Source organism: Euleptes europaea, chromosome 17 (assembly GCF_029931775.1).
Source record: "Euleptes europaea isolate rEulEur1 chromosome 17, rEulEur1.hap1, whole genome shotgun sequence".
In the NCBI taxonomy this organism is placed as follows: domain Eukaryota; kingdom Metazoa; phylum Chordata; class Lepidosauria; order Squamata; family Sphaerodactylidae; genus Euleptes; species Euleptes europaea.
In genome coordinates, this window is record NC_079328.1 from 49,487,977 (window position 1) to 49,505,111 (window position 17,135).

The 17,135-nt window shown below is 50.5% G+C and overlaps 1 protein-coding gene across 1 annotated transcript in view; it reads left to right on the plus strand.

Annotated features, from left to right (window-relative positions):
* The first annotated feature begins 276 nt into the window (after nucleotides 1-276).
* Nucleotides 277-17,135, plus strand: part of ZFPM1 (zinc finger protein, FOG family member 1) — a 103,831-nt gene continuing 86,972 nt past the window's right edge. Inside the window, exon 1 of the mRNA XM_056862389.1 lies at nucleotides 277-338. Coding sequence (XP_056718367.1) covers nucleotides 299-338 — 40 coding nt within the window. The 5' untranslated portion in view covers nucleotides 277-298. The remainder of the gene's footprint in view (nucleotides 339-17,135) is intronic.

Sequence of the window (17,135 nt, forward strand, 5' to 3'; positions counted from 1 at the left end):
CTCAGCGGGTTTGATACATTTCTGGTTCCATTGAGAAAAAGAGGGGGGAGACGCGCGAGGGCTCCGCTCCAGCCGCGGGGGAGAGAGGAGCGGGGCCGAGGACCCCGGGGTTGCACCCCCCGCCCCACCCACCCACCCCGGGGCCCGGACCCAAGAGGGAGTCGCTGCTGCTGCTGCCGCCGGCCGGAGAAGCCGCGCCAGGCTGCCGCTGGCCAGCCCCGCTCGCCCGGCGCCGGGGGGGCATGAGCGCCGCGCGCCTCCCGCTGCAGCCCGACCCAGCCGCCGCCGCCGCCCCGCGATGTCCAGGAGGAAGCAGAGCAACCCCCGCCAGATCAAACGTGAGCGCCGCCCCCAAGTGCATTGCTCCCCCCTTCCAAAGTTGGTGCCCCCCTCCCCTTCCCTCCCCTCCCCTCCCCTCCCGGCTTCTTTCCCCCTTTCCGAAGCAGCCCCTCCCCACAAGGGGGCTCCGGCGGCTCCGGCACCACGACCCCCCCACCCCACTTCACCCCCGTCCAGGGCAGAGCCGGGGAGCGGCGGCGGCGGGGTCAGCCAAAGGGGACCCCCCCCCACCGGGGGTCGGTTTCGGGGGAGGGTCGACGCTCGCCCGCAGCCTTCGGGGCGGGGGGGATCCAGAGGGGAATCGACTGGGCTCCCCCCGTCCCGAAGGCTGCGAGGGGACCGACCCTGCCCCGAAACCGACCCCCGGTTGGGGGGGGGTCCCCTTTGGCCGCCGCCGCTCTCCGGCTCTGGACGGGGTGGGGTGGGGTGGGGGGTCCCCCGATGGGAGGCGGGCCGGGCGCGGGGCGCTTCCTCGGGCTGCCAGTCCCGGCCCGATAAGATCGCCCTGTCGGGACGGGCTGAAATTGCGATCTTATCTGCGCTTGACTCACTCCCGGCTCTGGCGGGGGGGGGGGGGAGAGAGAGAGAGCGCCGTCTCCGGGGACTCTCGTGGCGGGGGCTGGCGGGGGGCTCCGCGCTGGCGCCTCTGCAGAGGGCCTTCCTGCCCCCGGCGGGGTTGGCTCGGGCGAGCCTCTGCGCGTCTGCAGAGTGCCTTTCTGCCCCCCCGCGGGTTGGGCTCGGGCGGGCCTTCCCCTCTCCAGCCGAGCTCGGGACCGGCGTCGGGGGTCCCACCCGCGGCCCCCTTTCCCGGGCAGATGGCAACCGGCCGTCGGAGGAGGAGCTTCCCGGACGCGCGTGGCCAGGAGCCGCGCGGCGAAAGTGCGGAGCCCGCCCGGGCCGGCCCAGGACACGTGTGTGGGATTCTTGACGCCTTTCCCCTCTTCCCTCCCGAGGAAGAGCGTGGGGTGCCTTTGCAAGGGGGAGCAGGGAAGGGGGGGTTCTATGTGTGTAAAGCTTGAGCGACCCCCAGGCCTTGCTACAGGCTGGCCTGAGCCCATTTATGCACGGGAAGTTTTGCCTTGGATTTGCCGCTCTCTAGATGCGCATTTTCCCCATCCAAATTCTCAAAACTCAACAATAAGCCCCCCCCCCATGCAGAGTTCTGAGAATTAGGATGGGGAAAATGTGCATCTAGAGAGTGGCAAATTCAAGGCAAAATGTCCCACGCATAAATGGCCCCTGTCTGGAAAAACACCCCTGTCTTGAGTGTGTGCTTGGGGGGGGGGGGGCGGAGGTCCTGGCTCACTCTGCTAGATTGTGTTTGATTTTTAGGTAACCACCCCCCCATCCAAAGCTTGTGGCCCCTTTTCTGTCCCCCTCCTTGTCTGTGCTTGGGCTGGTTCTCTCTTCCTCCCACCCCACCTATTTCCAACCCAAATAAGATTCTGGAGGGCCTGATAAACATCTCCAGGTTGGAGCTGGATCAGCCGGCTCCTTCTTTGGCTCTCCCCCAGCTGATAATGGTGTCCCGGATTTAAATCTTCAAGGATCCCAAATTGATCGAGCGCGGAGAGTCCGGTTTCAGTGCTGGCGAGGAGACCAGTGACTGCTGGGTTTGTGAGCGTGCTTGGGGGGTGGGCAGGGGGGGATTTTATATCAACGGCAGGAACTTTTCCACTGGCTGGCTGGGGCTGCCTTTGTCTTCCTTCCCTTCCTCCCTCCCTTTCCTTCCTGAAGAGATCTTGGCTCCGATAAGGTTCACAGAGAGATGCCCGGATAGCGCGGCGGCCCCTCCTGAGCTAATATTGCTTTATCTTTTCTGGGAAATAATTGCCATCCTAAGCTGCATCTACCTGTTTGCCTGCCTGAGGTGATTTCTTCAGCTGATAAGGCCACAGCAAACTTTATTTTTTGAAAAAAAATTGGATGAAAGTTCTTTTCTCCAAAGAGACATTAACTTTTCTTGATACCAAACTTTTTGCTAACTTCGTCTCTGCTTTTGAAATTGGCGACTGTGTCCTTGCTGGGGGGGGGGTCTTTTAGGGTAAGAGGCCCACCTCTCTCTTCCAGGTGTCTCCGACAGGAGAGATTACCCGTCATAAAAATGGATCGTTCTATTACATTTCTAACCTTTCCTTCACCGAAGGCTGAGAGTGGAACCCCTCTCTCTTCTTTCATCCGTGCTGCTTTCACAATAGCCCTGCGGGGGAGGTCACACTGAGAGTGTGGTCACTTGGAGTAAGTGGGGTTTGGATCCAGGTCTCCCCCGATCCTGGTCGGACCCTCGAACCACTACCCCCATACTGGCTCTTGGTTTGCACAATATGACTTTTATCTGTGACAGGCAGGAAGCAATGATTAATTGGAGCCACGATTCACCAAAGTTCCTCACCCAGCTTTGCCCAGGGTCCTTCTCTAGCATATGTCTTTATGCCAATGTGGGGGTCTCTTCCCCCACCAGGAGCTGGCATTGGGAATGAGAGCCCCCAGGTGAGGCTTCCAGGTGGGACTGAGCGCAAGTAATTCTTGCACCTCTGCATGGCCTTCAGTTGTATGAACAGCCTCTGAATGGTCTCTGGTGAACTTGTGATTCTTGTGGAAAGAGCAGTCACATTCATGCAGTGCTTGGGAGTAAATTTGGCTGGGAGTAAATTTGGGGTTGGGGGTAATTATCCAGCTGACAATCTGGAAACAGGTGTGAGGCTTTTTGATAAAGGGGTGTCTCTTATTGCTGTGGGGAGAGCAGGGCACCCTACAGTTTTCTGCCTGGCAAAGTTGAACACAAGTCTGTTCCCCCCCCCCCCCCCCGCGGCCTGGGATTTTTTCAGAACCTCTGGCCCTTCTCCCTGGCATTGGTGCCGCAGGCCCAGCTACAGTTCTGTGAGCCTCTTCCTTTTCACTAGATGTGGTTTGTTTGGGTGGTGCGTCTCGCCACTCCCCCCCCCCACTTTCAACTTTCCACCCTGCTTCGTCTTGCAGGAGTTGTTAGGTCTTTGTGAGCGGCTGTTATGCATTAATTCCCGGCTCCTTCCTTGTCACCCCTCTGCGACGTCCTCTGCTTAATAAGGAGCCAAAGGTGCTCTGAAGATGGATTGGGGTATTCCCAGGGATGGGCAGCTATCGGAATGCATTAACTGGCTCCAGCTTTCTGCAGAGATGTGAAGAAACGATACAGTGGTTGGTGGGGGGAGTTGATCTGGGGCCAGATGGAGATGGCCAAAACTGATGAGCGCCGGAAGATGGAAGACGTGGAGGCTGTCCTCTGTGTGTGCGTGTGTGTGTGGGCATGAAAATAGCCATCTGAAAGTATGCAGGCAAGAGAAATAGGTGGGTGTTTAAAAAAAAAAAAAAAACCTGTTCTCTTTCTTATTTGGTTTCTCCGGAGGGGTGGTGGAGGAAAGAATACACCAACTGAGGTTCTTCTAGCCCAAGGCGGGACCTGTTTTTAACAAAACAGATGACTGGCAAATTCTGTGCTGGCCATAATTAGACGAGCAAATGGAGAATAATACTGCTGATATCATACTGCCCTTGTACAAATCTCTGGTGAGACCACGCTTGGAATACTGTGTCCGGTTCTGGTCACCACACCTAAAAAAGGATATTGCAGAGCTTGAGAAGGTGCAGAAAAGAGCAACCAAAATGATCTGGGGGCTAGAGCAACTGCCCCATGAGGAGCGGTTAAAACGCTTAGGGCTGTTTAGCCTGGAAAGGCGGTTAAGGGGAGACATGATAGAGGTCTGTATATTTGGCATGGTGTGGAGAGTGGATAGGGAGAAAATCTTCCTCTCATAATACTGGAACATGGGATCTGCTGAAGCTGGAGGGTGAACAATTCAAAACTGATAAAAGGAAGTATTTCTTCACACAACACATAGTTAAATTGTGGAACTCCCTGTCCCAGGATGTGGTAATGGCTGCCAACTTGGAAGGCTTTAAGAGGGGAGTGGATATGTTAATGGAGGAGGGGGCGATTCATGGCTACTAGTTAAAATGGATGCTAGTCATGATGCATCCCTATTATCTCCCATATCAGAGGAGCATGCTGAATATATTAGGTGCTTTGAAACACAGGCAGGATGTTGCTGCTACAGTTGTCTTGTCTGTGGGCTTCCTAGAGGCATCTGGTTGGCCACTGTGTGAACAGACTGCTGGACTTGATGGGCCTTGGTCTGATCCAGCAGGGCTTTTCTTATGTTCTTATTGCTCTCCTCCCCCCTCTCCCCAACCAAGATGTACTTCTTTTAGTTTGCCTCGGTTGCTTCTTGGCTGCACTCTTCAGACTCCCCCCTCCCCCTTTGGCTTGATGCAAAGGCAGATAAGGGGAGAGGAAGCCTGATAAAGTGAAAAGATCAGGCACTCGATTATATTTAACCAGCTGGTTGACAGAAGGTTTTCTTACGATGCAGAGCACTGGTCCACTCTCTGCAGCCTTTTATGGGCAGGGGTGGGGAAGGAATAATTCTGCTAGTGTTGTTAACTCGTGAGAATCAATAACTGGCAGCTCCTGGATCGTACACACCTGAGTCCGCTCACCACAGGGCCGTCTCCTGTGAGCAGAGGGGGGCTCTCCAAAGTCTTTCCCAAGCCCTTCTGCTCAGAAATCCTACCTGCAGCCTTGTATGTACACAGCGTGCACTCTACTTTGAACCGGTCCTGTTGAGACTATGCCACATCAGGCACCATGGCAGTTAGTAACACCATGGTTATTCTTCTTAACCATGGAGCTTCGCCCCTGTTCCCAGTGGCATTTCTGGTGTGAACGGGAATTCCTCAAAGTGGCTCCAGAGTCCATTGAGAGGTGTGCTATCTCTTGTGTCATCTGGTGACAACCCCCCTTGCATTTCCCCCCCTCTGCAAGTACCAACAAAGGGGAAACGTCCCAAAGAGCGATCCCTTTATCCAGAGGTGGTGCTCGAGGATGCAGACAGCCGCACCCTGAAGGTCATTCTCACTTCCGCTTTGGGAGGGGTCTTGCAGAGGCACAAATCCTGGCAGGGAGACATGGTTCGTAAGGCGCTGAGCGTAGCTCCAACCTGCAGGCCTGCAAGAGGTTTCTTTCTTAGAAGTAGGGTGCTTTTTTTTTTTTTTGCAATAGCCCTTAAAGCTGCTTATAAGCACTCAAAACATCCTGTGACATCGTAAACATTTAAACATAATTAATTGAGAAATTCCAATCTGACAAAAGGAAGTATTTTTTTCACACAACGCATCATTAAATTGTGGAACTTCCTGCCCCAGGATGTGGTGATGGCTGCCAAGAGGGGAGTGGGCATGTTCATGGAGGAGAGGGCTATCCATGGCTACTAATTAAAATGGATGTTAGTCATGATGCAGGATCAGAGGAGCATGCCTATTACATTAGGTGCTGAGGAACACAGTCTGGATAATGCTGCTGTGGTTGTCTTGTTTGTGGGCTTCCTAGAGGCACCTGGTTGGTCACTGTGGGAACAGACTGCTGGACTTGACGGACCTGGGTTTGATCCAGCATGGCTTTTCTTATGTTCTTATGTAATGAATGATGGGCACTGAAATTAAAAAGAGCGAATCCGTCATGTCAGTCGCTATGCCCAGTGTCTGCAGTTTTGACCGATACCCTAAAAATCTCGCTAGAACAGCTCAGGCAGGTTTGCATTGAGAGGGATCTCCGTAGGACAGCCCTACCAATCCCTATTCTCAGTAAGGCTGCTTTCATCTAAGAATACCTTTAGCCCTCTGGATTACCATCTTGCAATGTGGTCTTTATTTCAAAGAGTGGGTTTGGTGTGTATGCATGGTGGAAAGTGTTCCCTACAGTATCCTGGTCATTTAGGACTTTTTAAGGTCAAAGCTGGTGCCTGGAACTTGTCTTGAAAACCGGCGGGCAGCCAGCGAGGATCAAGGAGGATTGGGGTGCCGTCTGCTTGGCCATCCGCTGGCAGGCGGCTGCGTTCGGGTCTGGCTGTTATTACCAGTATCATTTAGTTTATATCTTAGTTGCCTGTCCAGAAAGCTGCTTGGGGCAGTGGACAATTAAAAATTAAACCAATACAATTATAATTAATAAAAATCACACAAAGCATAAGTCAGCTCATTGGTTTAAAAAAAAATAACAGCCACCTAGCATCGAATGATGAGGCCACACCCAGTCAAGGTTTCCATGCTGTTTTCAAGGGCAGGCTTGAACATGGTTTGTTGTAGTAGTCAAGAGGATGGCAGGGAATTCAAGACAGTGCCCACGTCTTTCATCTTCCAAAAGAAAGCAGCTGGCGTATCAGATTAATGCCGTGGCAAATGCTTAAGCAGTCAAAAGCCATGTTAGATTTAGGCCGTAAGCCTGATGGTTAAAGATGCCTGTGGGGAGGGGATGTGGCTCAGTGGCAGAACATCTGCTTGGCATGCAGAAGGTCCCTGGCTCAATCCCTGGCATCTCCAGTTAAAAGGACCAGGCGTGTGAAAGAGCTCAGCCTGAGATCCTGGGGAGCTGCTGCCAGTCTGAGTGGACAATACTGACCTTGATGGACCAGAGGTCTGATTCAGTATCGGGCAGCTTCATGTGTATAGAACTGGCCTGTCCCCTGTTTGTGCACCAAGGAGAATCAATCAGCATCTCTGCCCTGCCTGGACTGAGCTTCGGTTCCTTCACCTTCAGCTCCTCCAGGGCTGATTTTGCTGACTGATGCAGAGGGGCAGCCAAAATAGACTCAGGCGTTCTCTGTATACCGCAGGATTGAGAAGTCATCTAAACCAATCTTGCCCAGTGGTTTCATTGGGTGTGAAACACCATGGGATGGTTTCCACTGGGAAGAACGGTCGTCTCCTAGCACCGCCTTCTAAAACTGTCCCATGAGTTTGGACTGGCACCAATGCAAAGAGGTAGTTTGGATACTGCAGGTCTGTTCCTTCTACTGGAGGAAAGCATTGCCACTGGCGGGATGGATCAGTGGGATCGACCCTGGTGTACTGTCTGCTGCCAGCTTGGAGGGCTTTAAGAGGGGAGTGGACATATTTATGGAGGAAAAGGGAATTCATGGCTGTTAGTTAGAATGGATACTAGTCATGCTGCATACCTATTCTCTCTAGTAACAGAGGAGCATGCCTATTACATTGGATGCGGTAGAACGTAGGCAGGATGGTGCTGCTGCAGTCGTCTTGTTTGTAGCTTCCTAGAGGCACCTGGTTGGCCACGGACTTGATGGGCCTTGGTCTGATCCAGCAGGACCTTCCTTATGTTCTTATGTTATGTTCCCCAATCAAGCATTCCTGGATGACACCCCTTTGGCCAGGAATGACCCTGGTCTGTAGTTCCCAAGGGTCAGGCGGGGGAGGGCAGGCATCTTTTCCATCGTTAGATGGGCCTATGCAATGATGCAGCAATAATGACCAGCTTGGTACTTAGTAGCCTCTCTCTACAGAGCTTTGCCACCCAAAAAGGGGCAGCGACCACACGGGCATGCAGTGGGGCACATCGTGCCAAGCACTTTGACCCCATTGCTCGAGTGAACAAGTAGACAGGTAGAGGTTCTGGATGCCTCTGCTGCAAGCTCTGTCCTATGAATACATACATGAACACATGAAGCTGCCTTATACTGAATCAGACCCTTGGTCCATCAAAGTCAGTATTGTCTACTCAGACCGGCAGCAGCTCTCCAGATCTTTCACATCACCTACTTGCCAAGTCTCTTTAACTGGAGATGCGGGGATTGAACCTGGGACCTTCTGCATGCCAAGCAGATGCTCTACCACTGAGCCACAGCCCCTCCCCAAAAGCAGAGTCCAAACTGGGTGGCACGAGTTCTCTGTTCCAGTGGAGTGGGGGTCACTGGGTGTGTGTGGGGGAGGTAATTGTGAATTTCCTGCATTGTTCAGGGGGTTGGACTAGATAACCCTGGTGGTCCCTTCCAACTCTGTGATTCTATTCTATGATTCTATGTCTTAAAATTCCACTGATCTGGAAGATGGAGACTACTGTGCATCCCTGCTCCACAGGGAAAATTTGGCGGGGACCAGCTCTGGTGCTGAGCCAGGGGAGGGGCTGTGGCCCAGTGGGTAGAGAGCATCTGCTTTGCCCTCAGAAGGTCCCAGGTTCAAGCCCCAGCATCTCCAGTTATAAGGATAAGGTGATGTGAAAGGCCTCTGTCCGAGACCCTGTAGAGCTGCTGCCGGTCTGAGTATACAATACCGACCTTGGTGAACCATGCCCTACCAGAAATTTTGGCAGTCTTTAAGGTACTAATGGACTCTTGCTCATTTCTACTGTTTGTTGAACCAAGAGTCTGATTCAGTATAAGGCAGCTTCATGTGATCCAAGCCTTTAATTTGGGAATGCAGAGGGAGATGGAGGTGGCTGGGGGTGGCAGAGAGAACCAGCAAACCCCTGCTTTGGAGCGCTCTTTGGAGGGCCGGGCTTCCTCCACCAGCCAACCCTCCCTGCTAAAATCTTGCTGTCCTTCCTTGGTGTGCAGCCACAAGAGGTGCGCACCCTGTAGAGGTATGGCTGGTAATTGCTTGCGCTATTAGGAGCTTTCAAAGACAGGGCCTGAGAGTTGAGTGTCACTTTCATTCCCTCTTTCTTTCTGGCTGGAACTGAGATGTTATGAGCAGTTAAGGCATTAAAAGCTCGATTGTAACTGGGAGCTGATGGTAGCTGAGATAAGAACCTCCGGCCATCCAGTCATTCGGTGGTTTTAATTTTTAAGCCCTCTCTGCTCTCCTAGGCTTTTGCCCTGGCAGTTTGCTAGACATGGTAGTTGTATCCTGGTGTGTGTGTGTGTTTTAAAGGTTGCTGGAAGTCAATTAGATAATTGCAACCTTAAATATTAAGGTTATGCAAAAAACCCGTTTCCCCACATTTTCTCCCCCCCCCCAAATCATGTGGCTTTTTTTAAAAAAAATGACAGACCTCCTGTAACATCAGGATGCATCTGGCAGTGTTTGTGTTCTCTCTCTCTCTCCTTCTCCTCCCCTGTCTCTTTTGTTCGGCTGTTTGATAGATGTGGACAGCTGATAAAAGAAGAAGAAAAAAAAGAGGCAGGGAACTGATCCCTAGCCTAGATAGCTGGTTACATTTATTAACTTCAAACGGGGGAGTGTGGGCACCGAGAGAAAATGATCAAACCTTCTTGGCAGCTGCGTGTGTGTATTTCTGCATGCCACGCTGGTCCTGGCTCTTTAGATCGGGGAGCTGATACAGCCGGCAGATTGATCTAGTGGCGATTGTGGGTCTGTGTGTGCCAGGGCATGCAAGGGTGCACTGGTGTGTTTTTTTAAACAACCACCCTGACATCTGACCACGAAGTGAAGTTTTCTGGAGCCCTTCCCCTCCTCCTCTCTTCTGCCCCCCTCCCCTTCCGCTTTACTTTCTGCCGAAGCAGATCTGAGCTGCTGATAAGGAGAGGACTTGATCTCTCCTCTGATAAAGATTGCCAAGTCTGATAAAGGTCTCCTTATCTCTGCCAAACAGACTGCAGCAGGATTCGCCCTTCTACAATAACAGGCCCTGGAAAGGGGGAGGCAGAAGGGCTCCCGACGATTCGTTCCATTGCAAATGTGATTAATGCAGGCATTTTAATTATCTGATGGAGGTGGCAGGGAGAGGCTGGGCCCTTCCCTGCACTCCTCCTGTAAAAAAAAAACCCAACAACATCGCCCACCACGTATATATAACTTGATTTCTCTTCTGGGTCTGTTTATCAGACCCAGATGTGGCTTCGTTCAAAGTAAGCTTTTAGATCCTTATCTGCCGTTCTGCTAAGTGTAGCGAATACGTCTTTTAATCAGCGCAGAAGGCGGCTGAGTCTGGGAGGTGTGCCGCTCTGCTTTCGTAGCTGCGGCGTGGGTCTGGGGATGGGGGTGTGTGTCTTGCCTCTCTCTTTAGCTACTCTGCACTTTGGACCGGACCCCTGTTATCCTGTCTCGGGTGAGTAGCCCCCATTTGCAGAGATGAGCTTCACGGACCCTTGGCAGGACCACTCGGTGGCTTCACGTTAAGACCCCTTCGGAAGACGGGAACTTTGTCCCATGCTTCTTGAGCTGGCTAAAGCAAGCAATCGAGAGCTGTGCCCCATGAGATCTGAACTCTTTGTTTTCGTGTGAACATTATTTTTTTTGTAAGCTGCCTTAGGCTTTGTGGAAAGACAAGATAGAAATATTTTAAATACCTTAAATGAAATAAATTAATACTGGCATGGACTGCCAGTTCCATGGACTGCCCAAAAAAATAAATCAGAGGGTTATAGATCAAATCAAGCCTGAACTGACCCTAGAAGCTAAAATGACTAAACTGAGGCTATCGTATTTTGGTCACGTCATGAGACGACAAGAGTCACTGGAAAATATAATCATGCTAGGAAAAATTGAGGGCAGCAGGAAAAGAGGAAGACCCAACAAGAGATGGATTGACTCAATAAAGGAAGCCACAGCCCTCAATTTGCAAGATCTGAGAAAGGCTGTGAAAGATAGGACATTTTGGAGGACTTTCATTCATAGGGTCGCCATGAGTCGGAAGCGACTTGCCGGCACTTAACACACACACAATACTGGCATGATGAGATGTTGTTGGACCGGGGAAACCCAATGGAAGCGCAGCAGATACCCATCTGGAATCTGCCAAAGATGGGCTCTTGAGCAGGACTTCAGGACAGATCTTTAAGAGCCGCACAGGAGTTGATTGCATCCTGACCCCAGGAGCCAATGTGGGGCACTGGGGAGAATGCCAGACTAGGAATGTGCAGGCTTGAGTTCAAATTGTTTCCTTGCTGTGAAGCTTGCTAGATGGTCACGGGCTGGTGACTCTCAGCCTGTGTTGTTGGGAGGGTAAAATCACTTCCCCGGCCTGTGCTCTTTTGAGGAGGGAGAGGATGAAAATGGGATGGGTTGCGGTAACGTCTGGTCCACCCATTCCTTTCTGGATAGATTACTCTTTTGCTACCTTCTCTACTTTTGTTTAGCGAGGGGAGACTCAGTTGTCCTAGGGGCTTTCTTTCTCTGCCCCACTATCTTACCTTGCACTGTTGTTGAACTGGCTGTTTGGAGGTTTTAACCATTGATTTCTTGTTGGTTTTGGAAAGCTACCTCCGAATCCTTTTGTGAGGTACATCATGAATATCTAAACAGGGGGCTGCTGTTCTGTACCCAAGTATTTCAGAGCTAATTTCTTTATCCTTCAGAAGCACTGATAAAAGGAGTATTGACCATTTTCCAACTCTCCGGAGTGCATATATAGGGACCCCGAGTACATTGTGTATTAACTTTCATGGTTGTAGATCCTGCAATGGTTTCCAAATAAGCAAAATCAATGCTTATTTCATCCTGACCTGAATGGCCCAGGTGAGCCCGATCTCATCAGATCTCGGAAGCTAAGCAGGGTGGCCTCCAGTTAGTATGTGGATGGGAAACCACCACAGAAGTCCAGGGTTGCTCTGCAGAAGCAGGCAATGGCAAACCACCTCTGTTTGTTTCTTATCCTGAAAACCTTAAGGGGTCACCATAAGTCGGCTGCGACTTGATGGCGCTTTCCACTACCAGAATCAACACAATGTGCTCTCCAGCTATAAACGTGGCCCAGAATGCATGTTTACTCGTGAGATAGTCCTACTGAGGTTGGCTGGTTTGCCTCCGTTTCTCCAGTCTAAAAGGAAAGGATGGGTCTCCAGCGTCCTTGGAAGCCCTGCCCTTTAATTTCATGTGCTTCCCCCGCACATGCTGAGAAGCACATCTTGCTTATTACTCATGATTCTGAATGGGGCTGTGCTGGTGACATTTTGGCATGTTGTGGGGCCAAGCCTTGGGGAGGTGCAGACTCCAATTAAGCCCTCCTTGTAGCCTTCCTGATGATGTAAAGTCTGTTGAAATTATTTGATTAATTGATTCAGAAACTTGTATGCCACCTCTCCAGAATCTGCTCAGAGTAGCTCACGACCAGAAGAACTAAGCAGTAGCAACAAGTAAATAAGGACAGTTCAGTTTTGATCATGATGGGTATCCGTGTTAGTCTTTCTGTAAAAAGGTAAAGGTCCCCCGTGCAAGCACCGAGTCATTCCTGATCCATGGGGTGATGTCACATCCCGATGTTTCCTAGGCAGATTTTGTTTACGGGTTGGTTTGCCAGTGCCTTCCCCAGTCATCTTCCCTTTACCCCCAGCAATCTGAGTACTCATTTTAAAGACCTCGGAAGGATGGAAGGCTGAGTCAACCTTGAGCCAGCTACCTGAAACCAACTTCTGTCGGGATCGAACTCAGGTCGTGAGCAGGGTTTGGACTGCAGTACTGCATCTTTACCACTCTGCACCATGGAGCATCCTAGTCTGTCTGTAGCAGTAGAAAAAAGCAAGAGTCCAGTAGCACCTTAAAGACTAACAACATCTCTGGCAGGGTAGGAGATTCCGTGAGCCACAGCTCACTTCTTCAGATTTTGGTATTGGCATAAATGTAGCATAAAACAAACGGATCTGTCTAAAACAATGTGGATAAAACAGTCACCTGGCTCAGAGCTGCTAAAAGGGATAGATGGACCCCCTGAGTGAAAAGCAGTGTTTTGGTCTGTGGTTGCGACAAGCCAAGCTTTAGGCCCTGGACTGCGAATATCATTTTGTTTAATATAGGAGCTAATGAAAATGATGAGCATTTTTTCCCCCTCCCGTGGCAGCAGGAGCCAACCTGGCATCTATTTTTAGCTTGCCCAAGCCCTAAATGTTCTCCTCCCTCTCTGCTGCCTGAGTGGCACTTTGAGCATCATTTGCTGGCAGTGATTTGCATGCCTTCCAGTGGCTGGTTAACCATAGAACCCCTTGCTCATTCTGATTAGTCACCCCTGTAGACTCCGAGTCCCCAGAAGTCACTGGCTCTCAAGCATGCTTCTGCTGCCACCGGTCCCCGCAGGCTTCTTAGTCACTGACCCGATTACTTGGGTGGGAAAAAGACCCTATCTAGTTTGTTTGTTTTTTAAAAAACTTCCCTACTTTGGTAGACTTCAGACAGTTCTTATTACCTGCCGGGCTACCAGGCAACTGGATATTTGGAAAATAAAGCTGCCTTATACTGAATCAGACCCCCTCTGGGTCCATCAAGGTCAGTCTTGGCTACTCAGACTGGCAGCAGCTCTCCAGGGTCTTTCCCATCACCTACTGGCAGATCCTTAAAATGGAGATGCCGGGGATTGAACCTGGGCCCTTCTGCATGCAAAGCAGAGGCTCTTCCACTAGGCTATCCAGGTCAGGGCCAAATAAGCATTGAGTTTGCTTATTTGGAAACCATTGCAGGATCTAGAAACCCTGAACGTTAAAACAATGTGCTCGGGGTCCCTACATATGCACTCCGGAGAGTTGGGAAATGGTCAGTGCTCCCTTTATTGGTGCTTCTGATGGATAAAGAAATGAGCTCTGAAATGCTGGGGGTGCAGAACAACACCCCCCTGTTTAGATATTTGCAAAGGGCTTTGGGAGTAGCTTTCCAAGACCGACAAAGGCTTGCATGCTTTTTATTCTGGCAGACGTCTTTGAGAACAGGAGCCGGCTTCATCAGACTCCGGCCTCTACGGGGCTTCAAGCCCTTCCCTGTTGCTCTGAGAGGTGTGAGCAGCCTCAGGGCCCAGCCCTTGAACTCTTGATCTCCCAGCAGTGCTGCGTTCTCTCTCTTCCTGGGTGAGCATCCCTTGCTTGGCATGACTTGAGGGCTCTGGGCACCGTCTGCTGCTGGGGCAGTGCCCTACTGGTAGAAGAACCCGTTCTGCTGAATGCCAAACACATGCCTGTTGGCAGCTTCTTGGCACGTAAGGGGCTCTGCAGCGGTGATTCGGGAGCTCTCTTGGAGGCCCCTTGGTGATCCACAGCCATGCTGATCCACCGATGTTTCCAGGGCTGCTGGGAAGGAGAAGAAAGATACCTGCGTTTTCATCTTTCAGCTTGTGTGCAGGTTTTCTTTAAAAGGTATAGAGTGCAGTATCCTGACTTCCTCCTGAATTGCTTGCCATTATGCAAAAGCAGGTCCCTTTCTACGCCCTTTAGGACTGTTCCCTTTGTTTGGTTTGGGGTTTTTGGCACGCCTCTGTGGATTATTCCTCCCTCATCTTGCATTAGCACAAATTGGAGGTACCCAGGTATCCTGATAGGAGGGCAGTTTGCCAAAGTCTGGAGGGCAGGGGTAACTGGATGTGTAAACACAGGCACCTGATGTGTGTCTTGCCTTTACGTCCAGCAAAGCTAGTTTTCTGCAAGTCACTGTAGCCAAATTTGGCAATTTCACCACGAGCAGCATACATTGATGCAAACGGCTCTTATGCTTGTTTGACTTGCTCCTAATAATTCCTGTTCAAGATGGCTTTTTGCACAGGTAAATAGGACTGTACTGTAATGAAATGGTCAGAAAGTTGCATTGGTCAAGGGATTGAGACCGTGGCCTCTGCTAGTGTATTGCTGCCTATCGCTGTAAGTCTGCTCTAGACTAGGTAATTTCTTCACCGCTTAGCGTGTCATGTTTAAAAGCTCATGCTTTGTTTCAACTCCATTTGAGACGTCTGTCTGTTTTCAGGCTTCTGTAGTCCAAACCCGATTGTGCTATTCATTGGATGCCCCATGCTGTTGATGAATTACACCATGTAGTTCGCCGTGAGCCTCAGCAAGAAAGGCGGACTATAAATAACCTAAATAATAGTTGTAGTTTTCATCCAAGGAGCTCAGGACTGTATACAACTTCTCCCCCCCCCCCCATTTTATCCTCACTGTCACCCTGAGAGCTTTGTGGGCAAGGTGAAGATTTCAGTCCAGGTCTTTTTAATCTAACAGCGACACGTTTATTAAACGTCAAAATTAGTTGGGCATCAGGGAGCCGGATTTCAGTGCCGTGAAAATCTCTCATCCTGACCAACAGGAAAATGTTGATGCCTCCTCATCTGAATAGTGAGCTTTTTACTGGGTATTGGCAGCACGTTTTCAATTTACCTAGAGACTCATAGGGGCTAGAAGCTTGTCTGAAATTCAAATGCGCCCATAGTTAAGATGAGGAGTTTTGCATCCCGTTCTGGTGTCTGTGCTTGTACGCTTGCAAGTTGCAATACAAAATCCGGTTGCCCCAGATATTCAAAGCTTGCTCACGCCACTGGGTGAGCAAACTCTCCCCCTCCCCTCCTCTGAGTCACTGGCCACCTAGTGAGTCAAAGAGTGCCACGGGGCAAATTGCAACCTGTCCAGATGAGATGAGAGGGCTTGAGAAAGGCTGATGAGGGAGAAGTTTTGATTGTGCAGAGATAGCATTTTGATGACTATCGCGGGTTTTCTGGAGAAGTTTAGGGTGTTGAGAGTTTTATTCTCTCGGCAGTCTGATGATAAGAGACAGCAACAGGTGGGTATCTTTGTTGCATCATATGAGGCAGCCAGAATATCTGGAGGCAAATGCACAAGACCTACACGGAATCCTTCCAGTTGTATAAACATCTAAGATTGCATAGATTAATTTGGGAAACCAAGTCTGCAGTAACAAGCAATGCATGGCAGGATGCTTAATTTTGCTTTCCTAAAGGTCTTAGCTAGTTTGGGTCTGTTGGGTTTAAGAATGGTCCTTTAAAAAGTTTAATTGCCAGTGAACTGGTAAAGGGAAGCACATTTGAACATCTACTGGGAACTGAATCTCCAGAAGTTTCTTGTGGATCTTGGCCAGAAACGGCTTGCAACGCAAATTTAAATTCCTGAAAGCTGTGTCTTTTCGCCTGGCTTTTGCAACCCCGAGCGAAGGCTGTGTGCAGGAAGAGGAGGGCCATGATTGGGATATGCTGTTAGATCCCACAACATTTATGGATGCACAGTCAGTCTCCATAGCTCAGAGCCCTGGGCACATTTCTCTGATGCTCAAAGGTTTTTTCATTGGCTCATTGTCTGTTTTCCAGGAACAACTAAAGTGCTGACAGTCGAGGCCCTAAATGGCTTTCCAGCAGCTGGGGCTCTGATTGGCGGACCCCCTTCCAAAAACCTTTCCAGGAAAAGGACTTTTTTGTGGTTGTGCCTTGTTGGCAGAATTCCTCGTAAATCTGTCATAGTTAGGATTGCCTCCTCAGCTTTGGGCAGAGTGGAATTTTGGGAGGGGATGGAACTCAGCCAAGGTATGATGCCAGATCAGAATCTGCACTCTAAAGCTGTCATTTCCTCCAGGGCAAATGACCTCTGTAGTCTGGAGATCAGGTGTAATTCCTGGAGAACTCCAAGTCCCACATGTGTGTGTCAAGTCGCTTCCGACTCATGGCGACCCTATGAATCAAAGCCCTCCAAAATGTCCTGTCATTAACAGCCTTGCTCAGATCTTGCAAATTGAGGGCCCTAGCTTCCTGTATACAGTCAATCTATCTCTTGTTGGGTCTTCCTCTTTTCCTGCTGCCCTCAACTTTTCCGTACATGGCTGTCTTTTCCAGTGACTCTTGTCTTCTCATAATGTGACCAAAATACGATAAGCCCCACGTGGCAGTTGGCAATTTGTATGATTAGCCATGGATTTTTTCTGCTCTCTTCCCTTTTTGTGTGCTTCTTTCTGTGCCTTTGATTTTCAACTGCCTTACTTTGTGCTCCAGGCCCCATCATTCAGTTGTGTTTCCATTTTCATTTTTATGGTTGTCATCATTCTGTTGTTCTTGTGCGCTGCCTCGCACAGAAAGGCAGCACACACATTTTAAAAAGAAGATTAGTCCATGACAGCCGTGGAACTTGCGCTTTCCCATTCTCGTGTGTGTGTGACTAATTTGGGCTGGCTTGGGTTTCCAGCAGCCAGCAGCATTCATGAGTTCGCGAAGGAGACGCCACACCAGCCTCCAGATTCTCAAATGAATGCCGGCGGGG